General features: G+C 43.6%; 1 protein-coding gene across 2 annotated transcripts in view; it reads right to left on the bottom strand.

Moving 5' to 3' along the window:
- Positions 1 to 21,026, bottom strand: part of LOC148035705 (mediator of RNA polymerase II transcription subunit) — a 192,920-nt gene that overhangs the window by 15,826 nt on the left and 156,068 nt on the right. For both annotated transcript variants that reach the window (XR_015690864.1, XM_087677714.1), the window contains exons 17-18: positions 6,502 to 6,742; positions 5,641 to 6,412 (exon numbers count right to left, since the gene is read on the bottom strand). Coding sequence is in view for 1 of the 2 variants with exons in the window: in XM_087677714.1 (XP_087533840.1) it covers positions 5,641 to 6,412; positions 6,502 to 6,742 (1,013 nt within the window). In the remaining variant the exon portion in view is untranslated. The remainder of the gene's footprint in view (positions 1 to 5,640; positions 6,413 to 6,501; positions 6,743 to 21,026) is intronic.

The following is a 21,026-nucleotide window of genomic DNA, read 5'->3' as shown; positions in this document are numbered from 1 at the left end:
CGGGTGATGATCCACACACATGGCACGAAACAGAGACCAACGAAGAGCCAGCATATGAGTTTCTGCATCCAAAATAGCTCCACCACCCATGCGCTTAGGGGTACATGCATGTGACCATGAAATCCAGGAAATGCCTGCCTGCAGTGAATCTTTCTTCCATAGCATGAAACGAATGGGATGAGTAAGAGCCTTCAAAGTACTGGGCGTCCATGGCAGTAATGGCAGGAAATACGTCAGCATTGGTAGCATAATTGTCTGAGCCACTTTGAGGCGGACATGGAACGGCCAGGCTTGCGACTTCCAATACATAAACTTGGCGGCCAGTTTGTGTGAAATCCACTCCAGCAGGGCCTTTGGCCGTACATCCACCCCCAATGGGTATCCAAGATGCCTGACAATCGCGCCACGAGAAACCACCTAGCCCTGCCAGCCTAATGACTCTAAATCAGGCTCCGTGCAACTGAGAATGGCTGACTTGAAGGCATTGATGCGAAGACCAGAAGCTTGACCAAAGAGCGTCCAAACATCTAATGCCTTGCGAATGTTATCCCTGTCCGCCTGCAAAATCATAAAGGAGTCATCAGCCAAGGATTGGCTAATGAAGTGCTGCCCCAAAGGAAGAGATAACCCTGCCAGCTGGGCAGAAGCCGCCATGGAGGATAACATTGAAAGGACCGGGTGAGTCGCCAAGGCAAAGAAGAGAGGACTCAAAGGGCAGCCTTGTCTGAGCGAGCGTGCAAGGAGAAATGGCTCTGTGACCCCACCATTAAGCATAACTCTTGAAGAAGCCTCAGTACTAATGATGTAGATCAATCGGGACATGCGGATCCCAAAGCCCATAGCAGACATAAGCTCTGCAAGGAAAGACCAGTCCACACAGTCAAACGCCTTTTCCAGGTCCAGTTGAATCAAGACCACTTGCTGATTGGAGTGCCTCGCATAATCAATAGCCATTTGCACATTCAAGATATTGTGCAAAATGTTGCGTCCCTTAATGAAACCATATTGGAGGGGGTGCACAAGAGCTGGAAGGTGCTTGTGAAGCCGATTTGCCAGCACTTTGAAAAAGATTTTATACATCACGCCCATCAACGAAATTGGTCTCCAGTGTTGCAGCTTTGACGGCGAAGGGACCTTGGGGATCAGTTTGATGAGGCCTTCTTTCCATGAAGAAGGCATGACCCCTGTTTCCCAAACCTGCTGGAACATGACCACCAAAGGCTTTACGAACTGCGTGGCTGAGTGCTCAAAAATTTCATTAGTGAGACCATCCCAACCAGGACTTTTATCCTTAGGCAGGTGCAACAACACATCCATAACCTCCTCTTCACAAATATCCGCCTCCAAAGAGGCTTGCATATCAAGCGGAACCTGCTGGTGGACCAGCTGATAGAAGACCGAGCGGGCATGCGTACGCGTCCAACTTTTTACCTTTTTTTGTCGTGCCTCAATCCAATCAGAGCTAGGAGAATCCAAAGCTCGGACCTGTTGTTTACCTTTTTCCATGACAGTAGGGGGCTGAAAGGTATCCTGTGTCTGGGCATCAAGCACCATATCATCCTTGGGCTGCACAACCTGCGCCTCCTCAGAAGACAGTTGCCGTTCCGGGCATTCAGCTACAAAATGCCCTAATTTACCACATGAAAAGCAGTGTCCGGCAAAATTGCCCCATTTCAGGCGAAAATGCAAAGGATGCATGCCAGCGCAATTGAGGCGAAGCCACGCAGGCCTTTTCCTGGCCGTATCCCATAACATGCATAGACGGTTTCGGTTCATAGCCCTGAGGCTGGGGGGAACCAGCACTGTGCCCACAACCGCCATCGCATCTTTCAACAATGGCTAATATACCGCTAGACAATTTTCCACTTCCACCCACACCGGGCATTCGCGTTGAAGCAGACGCTGGAAGTCAGCCATAGGGCGCCATGGTACCACATGGACCAAGCGGCGGTCAAAGAATAGTGGCAACTTGGACAGTAGCTCAGCTCGATGCGATTCGGATTTCAACAGCACCTCATAAAAGCCGCGAGGGCCAAGGAAGATCTCCTCAACATACTCCCCTTGCAATAAGTGGTGCATCCACTGGCGAATATGTGAGAGCACTGGGATCCTGCCGGTGAAAAAAAGTATAACTGCACGGTCATAGAACACCGAGAAGGACTGCAAGACTGATTTTGGGTCCACTGTCGCTTCCAGCACATCATCCGCAGCCGCAGCAGAGAAAGTTTCATTATTATGCTGGACATAATCGCCAAGCAGAGTATTGGCAAAGTCCAGCAAATGCTCCCAGTCTATTTCCTGCGAATCCACAGGTTCGGAGGCAACCTGCGCATAGGAACGGTCCTGAGGACCCATTGGCTCGTCTGAAGTGTGCTTAGAGCGTTTGCCTGCCGGCGGCAGTTCAGAACCCGGAGGCGGCTCCTCCGTGCATGGCACCATATCCTCCGGCTCCTCGGTATCGGAATCAGGGCCAAGGGCTGCCACCGTCCGGTCGAGAAAATCCATATCCAGGCCAGCCATACCGCTGTCTTCTCTCTTTCGCTCGCTCCCTCACTGCAGCAGCAGGATGCACTGTCTACAGTCTCTGCTCTTCAATAATCTGCTGCCTCCTCGGCACAGATCTGTCCTTGTAAAATGTCTATCTGCCTGTCCCCCTCTCTCTCTCTCTCTCTCTCTCTCTCTCTCTCTCTCTCTCTCTCTCTCTCGTTGCCAAGAACTCTCTCTCTCTCTCTCTCTGCCAATCGCTGCAGGAACAGGCGGCAGGCAGCTGAAATGCGAAGGGGTGGCTCACAGGTCGCAGTCCCCCAGGGGTACAGGCCTCTCTCTCTCTCTCTCTCCCTCTCTCTCCCTCTCTGTCTCTCTCTTTCCAGCCTGTGCACAGCAGCCTAGCAGATGCCAATCCGTCTGAAAGCTACTGTGCAGGAGCAGTCATCACTATGGCTCGTGTCTGCTCCCCTGTTCTGCACGGGTCTGCCCTAATTTTCCTGACAGTGGTTTGCTGACGAACGTGCCGGTCTGGAGAAAGAGTGGCGCCTCTGGCTCGGTATCCTGCTGTTCGTTCAAAAAGCGCGGAACCCAGGGCAAGGCAATCGTGAAACGGCTCAGGTGGGGGGCGCCAAGCTGTCGCCCATGTGTTCCCTTGCTGAATGGCTGGCGGGCGCTGCTGCAACCCAGTCAGGCGACGAGGGGCAGGAGGACGGCGTCACCAGTCCCTGGGCAAACTGAGGGTCAACGGAGCTCCTCGCGACAGGGAAGAAGGCAACACGAAAGTCAGACAGGCCGCGTTAGGGCTAGACGCACAGGCGACAGCATCTCCATCGCGTTCTCTCTCTCTCTCTCTCTCTCTCTCTCTCTCTCTCTCTCTCTCTCTCTCTCTCTCTCTCTCTCTTTGTGCCATGCCAAGGCATCAACAGCAGGTCAAGGCATCCTCTTCTTTGATTGGTGGTGGGGGGGGAGAGAGGTGGCGCACGTGTGCCCCTCCTCCCCATCGACATCGTCGTCGTCTTCATCTTCAGCATCGTCGCTGTCATCCTCTTCATCTCCTAATCGTCTCCAGCTCTCGCGTCGTCAACTCCTACTTCCTCCCCTTCCACGTCGTCCTCATCATCGACGTTGTTTCCTTCTTCCTCCCCCCGCCACCTATTCGGCGACAACAGGGAGGAGGGTGATAAAAAAATTTCAATTAAGTCTAATTAAAAAGGGGGGGTTCCTATGCCAAGTGGGCGGGGGAAATATTACATGAGGATGGATTTAACACTGTTTGTTACTCAAATCACCACAGCGATGATGTACAGAGCTGTTACTTGGAACCTGATCATCATAGTGGATGGAGAGGTTGATGATTTTGACGATTAACAGTATGATACGCCACAAGCCATCAGTACCAGAAGAGGTGCTTAGAGAAGAGCTAGTTGCTACCCCTGAGGTGATTCTTGAGGTTCTCTTCTCTAGGACAAACACTCATGAGCTGACATTACACTCCTCATAGTAACCCACAACAAAAGGAGAGACATAACATTAGTTTGCATGGACTGGCTACTAGTGCTTATTGTGGGATCCATACCTCTCCATGCCTCTCGTGGGGGTGTCAACCCCTTAAATGGTTCATTTCAGTGTGGCTGCGCTGCAGAACAGGTGCATCTAGATTTTACAATAATGGTGGTGGTGCAATTTGGAGGCCATGGTCTCTCAGCCATGGACACACAGATGGCCAAGGACCATCTTCTCCAGCTTTTCTGAGGTTAGCTTGATCACTCAGGTAAGGATGCATGTCATTTGGAATGTTGTATCATATAGGCTGAATGTAGACCTCCTACCACTAGCTACAAGTTGAGACACGGAGACATTGAAGAGGGACAAAAATATGGCATATGCTGAGAGGTACCAAATCCTGGTGGAGATAACAGGGCTCTTCTCCAGCTTTTCTGAGGTTAGCTTGATCTCTCAGGTAAGGATGCATGTCATTTGAAATGTTGTATCCTGTAGGCTGAATGTAGACCTCCTACCACTAGCTACAAGTTGAGACATGGAGACATTGAAGAGGGACAAAAATATGGGATACGCTGAGAGGTACCAAATCCTGGTGGAGATAACAGAGCACTAAATATGCAGATGCCCTGCCCACCATGAGATAAACCATTGCAAGTTGCCTTTTCAATAGAGAACTTGGTCACGTCAACCATTGATGAGCTACCAATACCCCTCTTATAGGAAAGCAACATGGGTGAAGTAAAAATCCCTGATCTTCACCAAATTGGTCACGGAAGTTTTATCCAATGAAATGCTTTTTGAAGTATTACTGTTTGAAAATCATGGACATGAGTAGTCCAACAATGGCTCTTTGTGATGGATGTGGTTAATCAAGAGTAGGGTTGATCCTAGGAAGGGTGCTATCTTTTTAGCGTTTACTATAGCCTTCAAGTTTGCTCTTTGGGAAGAATTAGATATTGGGTAGACACTTCTCTGTCTACTAATAAACAGCATGGCTCCTGCTTGAAGACAGATGCTGCAGCAAAAAGATCCACAAATTGGCACGTGCCTCTTGCCAACTCATGGATGGAAGCAAGTATGCAGAGTTCTGGCATTCCTTTGGCCAAGATGGACTTTACCTTGAGGAGCTTTACAGACACCAAGATTCATTGACCCAGTCCCAAGCAGTTTCAGTCAGTGCACAAGAGACTCACAGACTTCTCAAGTTCTACCCTAACAAAACAAGCTCCACCACTATCAGCTCCTTTATAACAATTGCTAGACATCATTCTCAACTTTGAAGTTGTACCACATGTCCATCTTTTCTGTATGTTAGAACATACTAGAGAGAGAGTCTATGAGGCAAAACATAGAAATAAGGACAGGAGCATGCACAAAGACAGACAATCATCAGAAATGCGGGGAACTACTTGTGTTGAGATGAAAGATCAAGATAAACAAATCACATTCAGATTTTTAAATTTTTGTAGATTCACTAACATGTAGACCAAAACATACAGTAAACTATGAAGACAATGACTAAACAGTAGACATAGCACAATCTTATTACATTTTAAAAAGTCAATACCAGAAATCTGTATTTTACCTCAGGATCTTTATTTTTGAGGGTTTTATTAAAAACAAGTCACTCTCTGAGAGGAAGGTCAGTACCAATGATAGTGGAGGTATCGTCTTCAGCTGCCCACATTGGATCCCATGCAGAATAACCATAAGCAGCATCCATTTCAGAAATAGATCTGTTGGGATCTGTCATCCATGAGCATTCCTTAAATATTCGAGCAGTTTCTGCGTACAGTGCACTATGGAATGGGGTGGGAAGCTGTGCTAACAGAAGACCACATGCTTGGATCATCAGGGAGGATGAAACAGGAGCCTGGTGTATGCTTCCAACAGTGGAGGACCCTGCCACAGGAATTGACACATTTGCAGTTGAATCAACACCACCTGATGAAGGAGATGTTGGATGCAGAGGGCTTCTGGGATTTGCAGCATTTGCATGACCAGAACTGTTGTTCACTGCATGTGGCTGCAATGGTGGATGCAACTGGGCATAAGGCTGCACTCGAACGGCAATACTGACTAATGTAGAGACAATCTGGTTGGGCGGATGTGGCAAGGAAAGAAGTTCAATAACTGTTGTTTCAAGTACCAGTTGTGGATAACTTCCAGGATCCTGATGCTGGTAAAACACTTTAGGAACTTCAGGGAGATTTGATGCAGCTGTAGATGCTATGCCTGCTTGAGACTTGGCTACTCCAGAAGCAGATAGCCCCCCAAACGTATCCGTGGATAGTTTGAATGTCAATGGAGGTAAAACAAGGTTCACAAGGTTCATCAATAAATTTGAAAAATAGTCAGATACAAAGAGATGTCCTGAATTCGATGTCGGCATATCACGCAGAAATGCATCTGTAAAAGGTATCTGTGAGGCACAGGTACACATGTAAGTCAAGAATTTACCATTTAATAAGATCTTCAGAAACCAGAGTAAACATGCTGAGATTTGCATACCTTAGTCAGGTCAAGGTTAGTAAGGAGTTTGATGACAAACTTGCTTGGCAGATGACCATAAAAATAAGCAAGGGTATCACGAACAAAAGTAAAACGTGCTGGATTATAAGCAAGGAGGCGGGCATAAACATCCAAAAGTGATTCTGCCATGTCCAAGGCATCATGTTCTATTAATCTGAAAACAATCAGTTGAAGGACTGGCAGCATTCGAAGGCATATGTCATCAAAGTAGACAGGGAACCTGCATGGCACCTAAGGCAATCATATGCCTGTCTAAAATAAGAATCAACCCACCACTAAATGGTGTAGTTCCTTTTCACTGCAAATATCATATGAAAAATCTCTGATTTTTTGGCAGAAATGCTATGGCACAATGTACACGATATATAAGCATCAAAGAACGGCCCACCTTACTAGTTTAACCCGCCATTTTATTTATGTACCTGGTAGTCCTTCGCAAGGCTTGTTTTGTATAGCTTGTACTTTACTGTTTGGGGGGTTTCCCACAGTATTATTACTAGAAATGCTCTTTCTTTGGGGAAAAGAAGTACTAAAGAACAGTAGGCTTCACAGAAATACGCCTAAACTGTCTAAATATCAATTCTGCCAATGGATAGATTAAGAAGTTTCTTTAGCAAGTCATTAATACTATAGAGACTTAACCGTTTCACAAAGGCACATGCAAAAAATGTTGCATTCACTATTTTTAGATGCAATGGCACATGCCTTGAAGAAGGTAGCAACAAAGAAATACAGAAAGAAAGAAAGGACTAGCTGTTGCCCTTGCTTGGGTGGTATGCCACTGCACTACTGCCACTTCTGCCCTCCCCCATCTTCTGCCTTCCCTCTTCCAGCCTGCTCCAGTTTCAGGAGTATCATCCTCCCAATACAGATTTCACATCCTCAGCTGCCCAAGGAAATGCTGCAACCACCACCCCTCCCTCCTGTCACACCACCAACCCCCACCCATCCTAGCCTGCCGCCCTGCCTCTGGTGCTCACTATGCTCAACCTGCCCCCATCTCTGCCAGTCCACACCTGTTTACAGAACACACTGCTTTCAGGCACACCCCCCCCCCCAAACAAATGGCATGTCCGGCTTGTCTCTTCTGCTTGTCTCACTCCCACCCAACTGCTCTCCCATCACCTCCCTCCCACTAGCTGAATACAGGTTTACATAAGCTGCTCTCTCCCTCTGCAGCAGCATTCACCTTGTAGGAAACCTCTGGTCTGATGCCAAAACACTCTATCGATGCCCTGAGTCAAACACCTTGTGCCTCACTCACTGAGGAACGCACTAATATGAATACTTGACAATTCCTGTCCAGCTTGTCTCACCCCCACCCAACTGCCTCTCCCATCACCTCCCTCCCACTAGCTGAATACAGGTTTACATAAGCTGCTCTCTCCCTCTGCAGCAGCATTCACCTCGTAGGAAACCTCTGGTCCAATGCCAAAACAACTCTATCGATGCCCTGAGTCACCTTGTGCCTCACTCACTGAGGAACGCACTAATATGAATACTTGACACATGTCCAAACAATTCCCGAACACTAAAGTTTTGTGAAGGTTAAAAGCATCTCCTTTCAAAACCATAAGTTTATCATCAGCTAGGGTGTCACCAACAAAATGTTGGTATGAAGGAAGAGATAAACGAGCCAGTTGTCCTAGATTAACAAGATGCAATAGCATAGAAGGAATGGAGTGAGTAGCAAGCACAAAAAAAGTAGGCTCAATGGGAAGACCTGTCGGACCAAGCATGTGAGGGAAAAGGGCTTAGTGACTCCACCATGTAGCATAACACTGGAGTCTGGAAGGAGCGCCCATATTGATAAAATAGATCAATGTGGACATATGAGGCCCAAAATCCATGGTTTGCATGAGATCCACTCGAAAATACCATTCCCAAAAATCAAAGCCTTTTCCAAATCCAACTACATCAAAACAACCTCCTCCTATGTGCGTCACGCATAATCTATGGCCATCTACACATTTAGGATATTGTGCAGAGAATGTTTCTACCCTTAATAAAACCATACTCATAAGGATGCACAAAACCAAATAGATGTTTATGAAGATGATTTGCCAACACTTTCACAAAGATCTTATGCGTAATGCCCATCAAGGAAATTGGTCTCCAATGTGTACGTTTCTAAGAGGAGGGAACTTTAGGGATCAACCCAATCATCCCTTCTTTCCACGATAAAGGCATCCTGCTAGAAAACTGAACCTATTGACACATGGCCACCAATGGTTTTGCCAAAAGAGGTGCATAGGTTTCGAAGAATTCATTGGTAATACTTTCCCAGCCAAGGCTTTTATCATTAGGCAATTGCAACAAAACTTCCGTAACTTCACTCTTACAAATATCAGCCTCCAAGGTGTCTTGCATGTCCTTGGGAACCTGATCTTTGACCAAGGTACCAAAGATTCCATGGGTGTCAGCAACATGAGGAGAACATGCCTGCTACAAATCCAAAAGATTCGCAAAGTAGTCCCGACACATGCATACAATACATAGGGGGTCCATAACCATGTGACCATCTGCATTTTGCAACCTCATCATATTCTCCCACACAAGGGATGCATGCAAAGCTTGAAAAAATTCATAAGTCTAACAAGAACTATCTCGAAGACCCTCAATCAAGTCCCATAGCTTAGCTTATTGATAAGACCACAACTAAAAACATTTAAGTTCGATCAGCTTTCCCGATAATCCAACCAAAAAAGCATCAATGTAGACAACCAAACAATAGTAGATGAACAAAGGCATCGTTTACAACATGTAAATGCTGCCTAGTAAGTAGACACACAAAACAGCCTGAACGGCACTTAGAAAGAGGAGAAATGCCAAAATAGGGTCAAGATCTCCTAAAACCTGTTTCTTAGATTGAAACATTTTGTAATCCCGAGACAGTGCCACGTGGTGTTTCAAGCCAAACTTGAAAAGGACATAAAAAGTCTGGATGGAATAGGATGCGTTGTTAATGGTCAAAAATTGAAAGTTCGGAACCTTTTAAGAAAAAATAATATATTTTAGGCCACAAATATGCCGTTTTGAGTGTTGTGATCAAGTGTGATCAAATGAGCCATTTCAATACAACATGTTGCAAGCAAAAAGGGATTTGCCTTGGCTCCTTTCAATTATGACCTTTCATAAAAGAAAAATCCTGATTCTTCCACATGCAAATGTTAAAAAGAACAACTAAAATGAGGATTGTGCCCAAAATGTGGTTCCAACTAACACTCACCTCCATCCTCCACTCGATTGCTCTCCAAAGCTTTCCGCACTCAATGTACACTAGCAAATCCACCCAATCAAGCATCATACCTCAAAACAAATGGTACAATGATGAGTGAAAACAACTATACAAGCATCTTCACATTTAGTAAGGATTAGAACCATTACAAAGAGAGAAGCTCGCAGGCAAATGAAGACCTTGACTCATTGTGGACGACAAGCATATGAGGAGATAGAGTATTGCAATCTATACCATTTATTCATGAGCAGAGATGTAGCCACAACACACCCATCAGTGACCCAGAGACATGGCACTCCTATGTAGAGTGACTATACGATATTCCACACTAGCCACTTATTCCCCATCCACCAAAGCCCCGCTCTATCACATCCACCTTCTTCACACATGATATGGTGATGGGAGCAATCAAGCGTCTAAAATATGGATGATGGATGGATCAAAAGCATCTACAACATGGACAATGGATGGATCACAAAGGAATACAAGGTGAGCACTTCATTTATGTAGTGGATATTTGGCTCTATGGGGGATGAAGGGGCTTGTGCCGATGCCGCCTTGTATTTACTCCATGCACTGTGACTGCACACTTTACACTGCAAGGGATACTCATCACTATCACTTTATTCTTTATTCTTTGAGTGACTATTGAATAAAGGAAAGCCAATCACACATTGTGACTGTTAGCCAGGAGCTTTGATGAATGGTCTCTAGAAGGTGTAAGCAGTTGGTCTGAGAGTTTGCACTTCCAGAGAGATGCTTCACATCAGCTCGAGGTAGGGATGCTAGAAGAACTTGAGCGTGAGACTACAGATGCTGAGATCCACTCTGTTCATCTGTTTGGACAGCAGATTGTCCCAGATGATAAAAAATGGTCTTCCCAGGCAGTGGGACACTCTTTCTTGAAGCACAATATAGATGCTTCGGAAGCAAGGTCTTTTGGACATGGTGATCAAAGAGTTATTCACATTTTCATGGCTTCACAGGCAGGAGAAAGAGACCTTCCCCAGCCAACGCTTAATTCCAAAACAAGTATGAGAAGGGCTTCAGAAGCAAGCTAGAAGACGTTTATGTACATAAGAATGCAAGGGAGCAGCTTCATCCTTTGCTTCAATCCAGATTCAAAGCTTCAGCTCAAGGTTTCATAGCAGCCATTGTTTCTTCCTCCCAAGGTATGCATTGAGTCTTTCCTTCTTGCTCCGGCTTGTTCCAACTTGCTCCTAGCTTGTGGAGGAACTTTGCAGGGCTTAGTTGAGCCTTATTGAGTGCTTATTAAGCTGAGGAGCATCCATTCTATCCATTTTGAGTGAATACTGAGCATGTTGCAAAAGTTGTGGACATTTATGGCAGCTTGATTACACTTTCTATATTTCGGCCATAACTTTTGAGTCCGATATCAGATTCGGGTGCTCTATAGCTAGAAATGAAGAGCGCAAGGAGAGCTACAGATCTGAGCACTCACAGAGTTGATTCTATGCAGTTTTCAGTTCTCTGTTTCACACAGAATAGAACAGTTCTAGTTTGGACAGCAAACAATGAGCTCCATTATGCATGTTTAATGCCTCACTAATGCTATTTTAATACCACAATGTTATGATTATGCTTTGGGATACTATTTGAATTGGTTAGAGCTTGATTAACTCAGTTTTGCAGATTTTCATTGCTGTAATAACAGTTTGGGCAGCAAGCTATTAACAGTAACTTTATGCCTATTGAGACTTGATGTTATTCAGGTGTGCCACTTACATCAGATGTTATTTAGCTTTTTACTTCAGTTGCTTTCGCATTGCTTATTTGGCATTCAGATTTGCTTCATCGAGAGCTACTTGCTATTAGCATTAGAACCTTGGATTCTTTATGCAATTGAGCTTGGTTCTTTGAGACAATGGGACTCTTGGTCATGTATATGCTCTCTTGTATGCTATTGGATGCAATTACCTCTACTTGTGGGCTGATTTCATTCAGTATGATTTGGACACCAGCACTTACCTCTATTAGCAGTTTGTTAGTGATGCATATGCTTACGACATGTATGGTTTACTGACACTCTGAGTTCATGATAGTCTTTGGTACCACTGGTCTATGCTTAGTCACTACAAGTTACATTCTTTGTATCCAAGTTTCTACTCAAATATCCCTAGCAATGGGAGCTCACTTTCTTGGCTACTTGCTCACAGTTGGATCGACATATACTACTGTCTCTATTTTAGCATTGTTGTAATTACAATTTTCAGCATCGTCTTGGAGACCATATATTGTACTTTGGCATTCTATTGCTTGCAGTTGGTGTACAACTTTATACTTTGGTATTCACTCTTGTTTTGCTCTTGTTTTGGCTGAACTTTGGGGTTGATTTGCAGTCACTTGCAGCAGCTCATTCTCTTGGATATTGCATTGGAGTCATATCATTATGGCCCATTCTTCAAATGATAGTGCTATTTTCAATATTGAAAAGCTTAATGACACTAATCTCACCTATTGGAAGACACAAGTTAGCCCTTTGAAAACAAAGAGTGTAAAGCCTGAAATCATTGTTCAGGATACTTGGGATGAGTTGGATGAGCTATGTAAATCCACTCTTCTATAATAATTGTCAAAACAAGTTTATTTCAATGTTGTGGCACCAAAAGATAATGCTTGGTAAATATAAAAAAATATATGCAATCTTTATGATGAGCAAAGTCTTGCTTCACAAATATACTGGTTGAAACAACTCATGGACTTTCGCATGAATAGCACTATTATTTAATGAAAAGCTTAATGACATTGGGACTTGCATGATGATATTTATAAGTAGTAACCTAAGGGCTTTCAAGAGAAGGATAAGAAACACCTAAAATGCAAGTTGAGAAAGAGCCTTTATGGTCTTAAGCAGGCACCTAAGAAATGGTATCATAAGTTTGATACATTTATGCAATTGAAGTCTTACTCCCGCAATGATTTGGATTTGTGTCTCTACACAAAGAAGACTTGTGATGGCAATCTTATTATCTTGGTAGTTCATATGGATTATATATAAATTGCTCGGAGAACTCATGATGACCTGCATGCTTTAAAGACTCAACTCAAGAAAAGCTTTGAGACGAAGAATATGGGGCAAGTCTCGCATATTCTTGGGATGCGCATTGCACGCGTGATCACTCTAATGGACTCCTTTACTTGTCACAAAAGGAATACATACAGAAAGTCATTGAGCACATTCATATACAAAATGTTAAACCTATTGGCTGTCCTTTATCTTCTCATGTGAAGGTCTGTTAGATGGATTAATCCAAGTCAAATAAGCAAAAGATCAAGATGGCCAAGACCCCTTATACATCTACCATGGGAAATTTGATATATGCCATGATAGCCACTCGTCCAAACATAGCATTTGCAATGGGAGTTGTGGCACGCTATATGGCTACACTTGGTTGGCGACATTGGGATGTCATGAAGGATATCATGACTCATGAGGCATAGAATATGAAAGGCACTACAAATATAAGCATTTGCTATGGTGGTCAAGATACTACATTCATGTGTTACACTAACTCTGACTATGTAAGACATGCAGATAGTAGGAAGTCCATCTTTGAATACGTCTTCACTTTTGCTAAAGATGTTGTTTCTTAGATGTCCAAAAGTGCAGAAATGCACTGCCTTAACTACTACTAAGGTAGAGTATGTTGCGACCACAAAGGCCTCCAAGGAAGCCCTATGGTTAGACTGTCTAGTGACAGGCCTTCGTATAACTATTACTCCTACACTGCATTCACATTCTGTAAGTGCTATTCAGTTGGCCAAGAATCCAGTCTTCCAAGCATAAAAAACACATTGAGGTGTGCTATCACTTCATCCAGGAGATGGTAGAGGTCAAGTCGATCGAGCTTGTCAAGATTTTTATTGATGAGAATCTTGCAAATCTGCTCACCAAAAGTCTCTCAGTAGAACGTTTTGTCTTCCTTATGAAGATGATGAGCATAGGATGAGATGACGTCTATTCCTCATCCTCTTGTAATTTATGTACAATTATACTTAATCACTTTTTCTTGTTCTCTCCTTACTAGAGCCACGTTCGCCTTTAAGAGGGAGGTTATTAGGAGTAAAGACGCATGTGCCTACGCCACCATGTATTTACTTCACACACCATGACCGCACACCTGTAAACTGCAAGTGGCGGGCGTCCATTACTGTCACTTTATTCTTTATGCTTTTAGTGACTATTGAATAAGGGGAGGTTAGTCACACATTGTGACTATTGGAGTTCCCACATCTTGAGTTTCTCTTTCTTGCTCTCTAGCTCTATCCTCCATAGCTTGTAGCTCCCTTCCGCTTTTGTGCATTCACTCGAGCTCTACCTTTCAAGCTCTTCTCCTAGCCATTATGTTCAATAGAGCTCTAGTAGAGGGCTCCCCAAAGGAGTGGACTATGCATACTATTGTGCCCATCCACAAGTCTAGAGACCCCCCAGATCATGGTAACTAAAGAACCATCATGGTGGGCCACACATTGACAAAGATATATGGAGAAATGCTAAAGGCAAAACATAGTGCATATGTAAAGAGATGGAGATTGTGAGCAATACGACAGTCTAGTTTCCAACAAGGATTCTCTACACTCGACCACATCTTCACCTTAACGAGCATGATTGAGCAGGAAAAAATGAGAAAGAAGAGGCTTTATTGCTGCTTTGTGGATAAAAGCCTTTGATACACTTCCATGAGATAGACTATTACAAAGACCGCAAACACTAGGATCCCATCAAACATGATTTGGGGTATCTATGCACTATATGAGAGGATGATAGGCCGAGTGACATGCCCAAGAGGACTTTTAGACATGGTGTCTGACACAATTGGAGTGAAGTAGGGTTGCTCTCCCTCCCCCATACTCTTTGGTCTCCACATCAACATGATAGAAGATCTAATCACACAAGATGGCAAGAATGGTGTAGAGATAGCAGGTATACTTGTCTCCATTATGCTTCACGCTCACAATATTGTTCTGGTCTCTGAATCGCAAGGTCTACAACAGCATCTCCACGTCCTTCATGACTTTTGCACAAAGCACAAATTGATGGTTAATCTTGGGAAAACCAACACCTTGATCCTCCACACATCAGCCCCAATGAGGAGGAGATCAATTTCACTCTAGGAGTTGGACAAGTGGATGTTGTGGCCTCATCCTCGGCTCTCCTTTTTCAATATGATCCGGAATACCCCTTCATACACCTCTCCAAGAAAATGATTTGATAAGACATATCGCTACAACACTTGCATTTCCAAACTTTTGGGTACAAAGGAATCATCATGCATAGCATAGATACGGTCCTATCTGGACCACATGGCCAAGTATTGGGCTGAGGGAAATTTAAGCCCCAAAGCCAATGGAGAAATCCATGACCAAAGATCCTGTTTGAGAACCTCCATCACAAAAGCATTCCAACCCGGCTTTCCAGGGTATCAATTAGAAAGTGCTATGAAGTACATTACAAAGAGTCAAAGCACATGTTAAAATCACCCATAAGCAAACCCAACCTACCTCGAGACAAAGAATCATGAAGGGGATTCCACAAGGCATGGCGATGCAATGAGTCATTAAGCGCATAAAGGCCAACCAACCATAAAACGTGCCTTTCAAAAACAATTTGAACCACTAGAAAGCATCTGTGGACATCATTCTTAATGAGCACTAGCTAGAATTTCTCATGCACCACCATTAGGACACCCAAGTAGTTAATTGCCTTGCTCCCAGCATAAAAAAGACAAAAGCCATGTCAATCCAAAATACAACTAGCATCATCATGGCTTTTGTACTCAACAGCACACAACACATCCCAACTATTCTCATACAAAATACATCACGTCATGTTGCTTACCATGGGAACAAATCCCATGAACACTCCAAGTAGTAATCCGCACATCTCAAACCAAACAAATAAAGGACGACATTGTTCATGCCTCACTTGAACTTTCAGTACCAATGAATCAAAAATCCCATCATCCAATAAATCTACCAAAACTGTGAAAGCATTCTGCCTTGGAGAACCAAACTTTGAAGAAAAAAGATTAATTCCATTCATCAGGGCCAAATGCGAGAAAACTACAATCCCACAGGGTAATCACCTTGCCTTTACGATCAAAAGCAAAGCATGCCAGCGTGTCCCTAGGAAGATCCCAAGAACATTCAACATTGGTTCACAAATTTGTGGGCTCCTTCGAACTAAGGGTCCATGACAAGCACATGTAGCAAATCAGAAGATTTATCCATTCTACATATGTATGAACAAAAAGAATCCTCTGCGCCTGACAATGGACCCATGACCTGCTGAATTTCAACCTTCTTGCTGTTTCTATGCTGATCATCAACCCATCCAAAATCATCAAAATCTAAAGATAGCACATGTTGCTTATCCTAGACCAAATCTTTTTCCAGACTCCCATCCCCAGTGACCGAAGCATCAACCATCGTATCAATATTAATATTATGAGAAGCAATAGCACCTTTTGTTTCTAGACACTTGGCCATGAAGTGACCAAGCTTGCCATGAGAAAAGCAATGGCCAGCAAAGGTGTCCCATTTAAGTCTAAAACATAATTAATTAAGATGCAATCAATTGGGCCTTTTCTTGTGGCATCCCTTAACATGCACAATAGATTCTTGTTGCATGCCCTCATACTTGGAGGCACCAAAATTGTACCAATGGCTGCCATTCAATCCTTTAGCACATGCCAATAAAGTGGACGATAGCTTTCCACCTCAACCCACACTAGACATTCTTATTTAAGCAAGCGCTAGAAATCAACCATGGGCCTCCATGGCACCACATGCACCGACTGTATATCAAGGAAAAGAAACAACCTGTCCAAAAGGTCATCTTGATTCATGATTGATGTAAGCTCAACCTCATAGAAGCCTTTGGGGCCCACAAAAATCTCTTAAACACAATCACACCTTAAAGTGGAAGTCTAGCATCCATAAAGTTTTCTTCATCACAATTTGGAGGATTGCTATGATTATGTTAAACATATGCACCCAGCAAAGAGTTAGCAAATTCTAGCAAATGTTTCCAATGGAAGTTTGGGACATTGTCAAACTGATTAGCAACCTGCGGATATGATTGCAACAAAGGCTCTCGAGGGATAGAATCCTTAACTATCATCATGGAAGCATCTTCATCATGTTTGCTATGTTTCACAATAAGCTGCGTATTAGAGCATGGAACCATCTCCTCAATACATGGAACCATCTCATCTTCTACTTTTGAATCCGGCCCTAAGGCTTCAACAACCTGATCAATGAAACCTATGTTAACCTTAGACATGGTGACAAAAGGGTGGGCTGAAGATATGTCTCCAAGATTGCTGCCCTCTGCCCCTTAATGATTTTGCCTTGGACTGTGCCTGTTGCAAAAATGAAACCCTAAAAAGCAGGTTGAACTACGCACATGCACATGCACACACTCTCTCTCTCTCTCTCTCTCTCTCTTTTTTCGTAAATCTCTCTCTCTCTCTCTCTCTCTCTCTCTCTCTCTCTCTCTCTCTCTCTCTCTCTCTCTCTCTCTCTCTCTCTTTTCGTGAAGATAATTGAATTAAGCAATAATATTTACATTAGACGATCAGGTTAGCTAGGAAAAATAGAACAGACACAAATTAAAGGCTATCAAGACTTAACACACAAATATCACACAACAAGGACAACTGTGGAGCAAACAATATCCAGCCAGGGAGCAGCAATGACACGAAGAACCAGATCAACTAAAACCATAGAGGAGATCTTCCATTACACTAAACCACAAACACGGGCTACATGACCATAAATGCCCGATGCCGAATCAAAAATAAAGGCATTCAGAGTACACCAAATATGCCATAGAGCTGTCCATCTAAGGAAATGGAAGAGGCACAAATAATCTGATTGCAAAGCAAACATATAAGTCATCCTTCCCATAATCCATGAACGAGCTAATATCTGCTGTTGCGTCGCTAAGGACCACACTCAGGAAACAAAACTCCAATCTGTTGAGCAACAGGGCAAGAGACAAAGAGATGAAGCAATGTCTCATCACATGTAGTGCAAAACACAACGACCATGGGAGATCTTGTGAGCACGCAACACATCCCCTCTTGGAAGACCCCCAATAAGCAACCTCCACATGAATACTTTACTCTGATAAGGAACCTTAGACTTCCAGAGTTGGAGGAACCTTTCTTACCACTTCTTTTTGCTATCTCGAATATGCCACAATTTATTAGCATTTCCAGTGGCCCATCTCTTGGCCTCGACCATCTGATGATAGATCTCATTAGCTGACCATTTGTCAAAATCATCAAGAAGCACAAACATCCAATCTTGCTAGGGAGACGATGGCTATAAAGCAAGCAAAGGAGAAAACCTAAGAAGCTTGTCCTGTATGGACAACCAAATGTCATGATAGTCTCAAGGCATCCAAAAATACTGACGAATATGCTGGAAAGAATAAAGGCACGGCTGCCCAGGAATGACACCATCAAGGATTGTCTGCAGCCCCAAACGAGCCATCCAATTAAACTTATCTCACTATAAATATTTATCAGGCCAAACCAACAACCTGCAGGTAGCCAGCACTTCTCCTTGCAGCGAATTCTCCTTCTTACGAAGATCAAGAGGGCTTCAAACCACAAAACATAACATCTCTTGCCAGGAGGCAATGAAATGAGAAAAGAGAAAGGGCTGGGAGACCTTGATAGGCCTCATGGAGTTAAACGAATGCCACCAAGAAACTTGAATAACCGTGCTACCATGAGAGATACTTTTCTATGAATTTTTTTTGCAATACCTAAACAAGGATGACTCTCTACACATAGTGCCAGCAAAAGTACTAGTCTCAAAGCAACCATCTGTAAATTTTTTAGAGTTGGGGTGGATGTAAGCTCTGTTGAGAGTGGAGTAGACAGTATGGAGAGTGAAAGCATGACACCCAATGCAATAGATTGAAAGTGTAAGATGAAAGTACAAGGTACAATCCTTAAACCTTAGGGTTATAAGAGGGTGTTCACACACGAAGTGTATGCAACACGATAAGTGCCTGAAAATGTGTAACATACGTACATAAAATAAAGAGAATGAATGTGGGGCAAAAAACCTCACATACTACCAAGAGTAAAGAGTGCCCCGATATCCTACTGAGATCACCGACACTCCTGTGTAAGCGTAGGCATGAGTGAAACCCAACAAACCCCCCTGGAGTGAAGAGTGATCAAAATACAAGGGTCACCCGCCACCAAAGGAGATCAAATTTAAAGCATTGCGAAATGCTTCAAATTTGTCACGAGGAAGAGCTTTGGTCAAGATGTCTGCCACATTATTGGCAGTAGGACAATAGACAAGGTTGATATCTCCGGCATGAAGCCTCTCTCTGAAAAAGCGATAATGTATCTCAATGTGTTTCGTGTGTGCATGAAACACTAGGTTCCGTGCCACTGCAATAGCACTCTGACTATCAATGAAAAAAGGAGTAGGCTCCGTGACAAGGGTTCAGCTAAAAATGCATTAGCTTAACTAAAACAGTCCCAAAACATGTTTAATTAATGAAGAAACCTTGTTTATTTAAAAGAAATGTGTTTCTAGAGAGTATTTGTGTCCCATACGCACAAACGCACTTGGGAGCGCCCAAACTTTCCATAAATAAGTATGCTGCCCTCCATTCAACTCTTATCTCGTTTTTGCAGGTTTCACGTGTTTTCAAGTTGTTGCCTACAGCCCTTTCGCGAAGGACATCACACTCTCAGCTATCCCTTGTTGTCATCTACAGTCTAGCGCTTGTTTCTAGCCCTCTACCTTTCGTTTGCTGTTGTTTCCAACTAGGCGAATGTTGTTGACCACCTGCACAATTGTCGTACAGCCCGCCATATCAACATACTACCGTGTTTGCAGGCCCCAGCTGCTACCACCACAGTTTTCCCTCTCTTGACTGCTGTTGCTCTGCAAATTTTCTCTCCTCAACTTGTCAGAGCAGATTTTCTCTCCACTGCCTGTGTTTGCTGTTTTCTCTCTCCTGTAACCTGAATTTTTAGTCTTTCTCTCTCTAGACTGCCGTCTGCATCAAATCCAACTATCTACTACTACGTTTGTTGGTGTTCGACATCCGGAGGCTGCCTTGCTCTTTGATTCGAGATCCCTTCGGAGTACGGCACACTCTCCAGAGCTCATTACCCTACCCTAATCCTTGAGATACAGGAGTTAGAGGTTCAGTATTCATTCACTACATAGTGTGTTTGCTGCATAAGCATTGTATATTCAATAGTCATATCATTTCATTTATTCACTACGTTCATTGTCTCTAAGTTACCCTAACCCTAACTGTGTTCTTTTATCAATCTGTGCTTTGTCATACGATTGCTATTTGTGTTTCTATGCTACGGTATTTCTTTACATGGTATCAAAGCCAGGCACTCTTTGAGAAACCTAGGCCTTTGATCTGAAAGCTCTTTATGGGCTAAAGCAACCACCGCGGTCTTGGTTTCATAGGATGGACGAGTTCTTATAGACTCACGGATACCATTCTACCCATTATGACTCGAACTTATATGTTTGATCTACTATAGAGGGGGTCAACTATATCTTGCTATAAGTTGATGACTTACTCATCACAGGCTCAGATTCTACTGCCATAGCAAAAATTAAGGCCAAGCTTAGTGCTACCTTTAAGATGACAAACCTTGGTTTATTATCTTACTTCTTGGAGATAGAGGTAGTTCGACCTAGGGACTGTATTTTTATGTCACAACAGAAGTACGCACTTCAACTCGTGAAACAATATACTTCGAATCACACATGGTCAATGGCCACGTCTCTTGATCCTACTGTCCACTTGTTGAAGGATACCCTCACTCAATCCATTGATGCACATACCTATCGATCTATTCTAGGGGAACTTCTTTGGTTAATTCACACTAGGCCAGATTTAGCTTTCTCAGTTAGTATACTCAATCAATGTTTCATAGCACCTAGGATGTCACATTGGATTGCATGTCTTCGTGTGCTCCGTTATTTACCGTGTACTTATTCTTATAGCCTGACATATGGTTCTAGTTTATGTTTGCAGGGATACACTAATTTTGATTGGGTAGGAGATCCTAACACCAGACATTCCCATTGCGCCTACCTCTTTACCTTGGGCATGGATCCCGTTTCTTGGTTCAACCGTAAGCAGGAGATGGTGGCATCTTCCACGGGCCGAGGCTAAGTATAGGGCTCTCTTCGATGGCATTACCGAGGCCATCTACTTGAGGAGCTTATTGGC

Source organism: Lygodium microphyllum, chromosome 5 (genome assembly GCF_053477565.2).
Source record: "Lygodium microphyllum isolate KBCC chromosome 5, Lygodium_microphyllum_v1.1.10, whole genome shotgun sequence".
Classification (NCBI taxonomy): Eukaryota; Viridiplantae; Streptophyta; class Polypodiopsida; order Schizaeales; family Lygodiaceae; genus Lygodium; species Lygodium microphyllum.
This window is presented reverse-complemented; position numbering and strand designations above follow the sequence as displayed.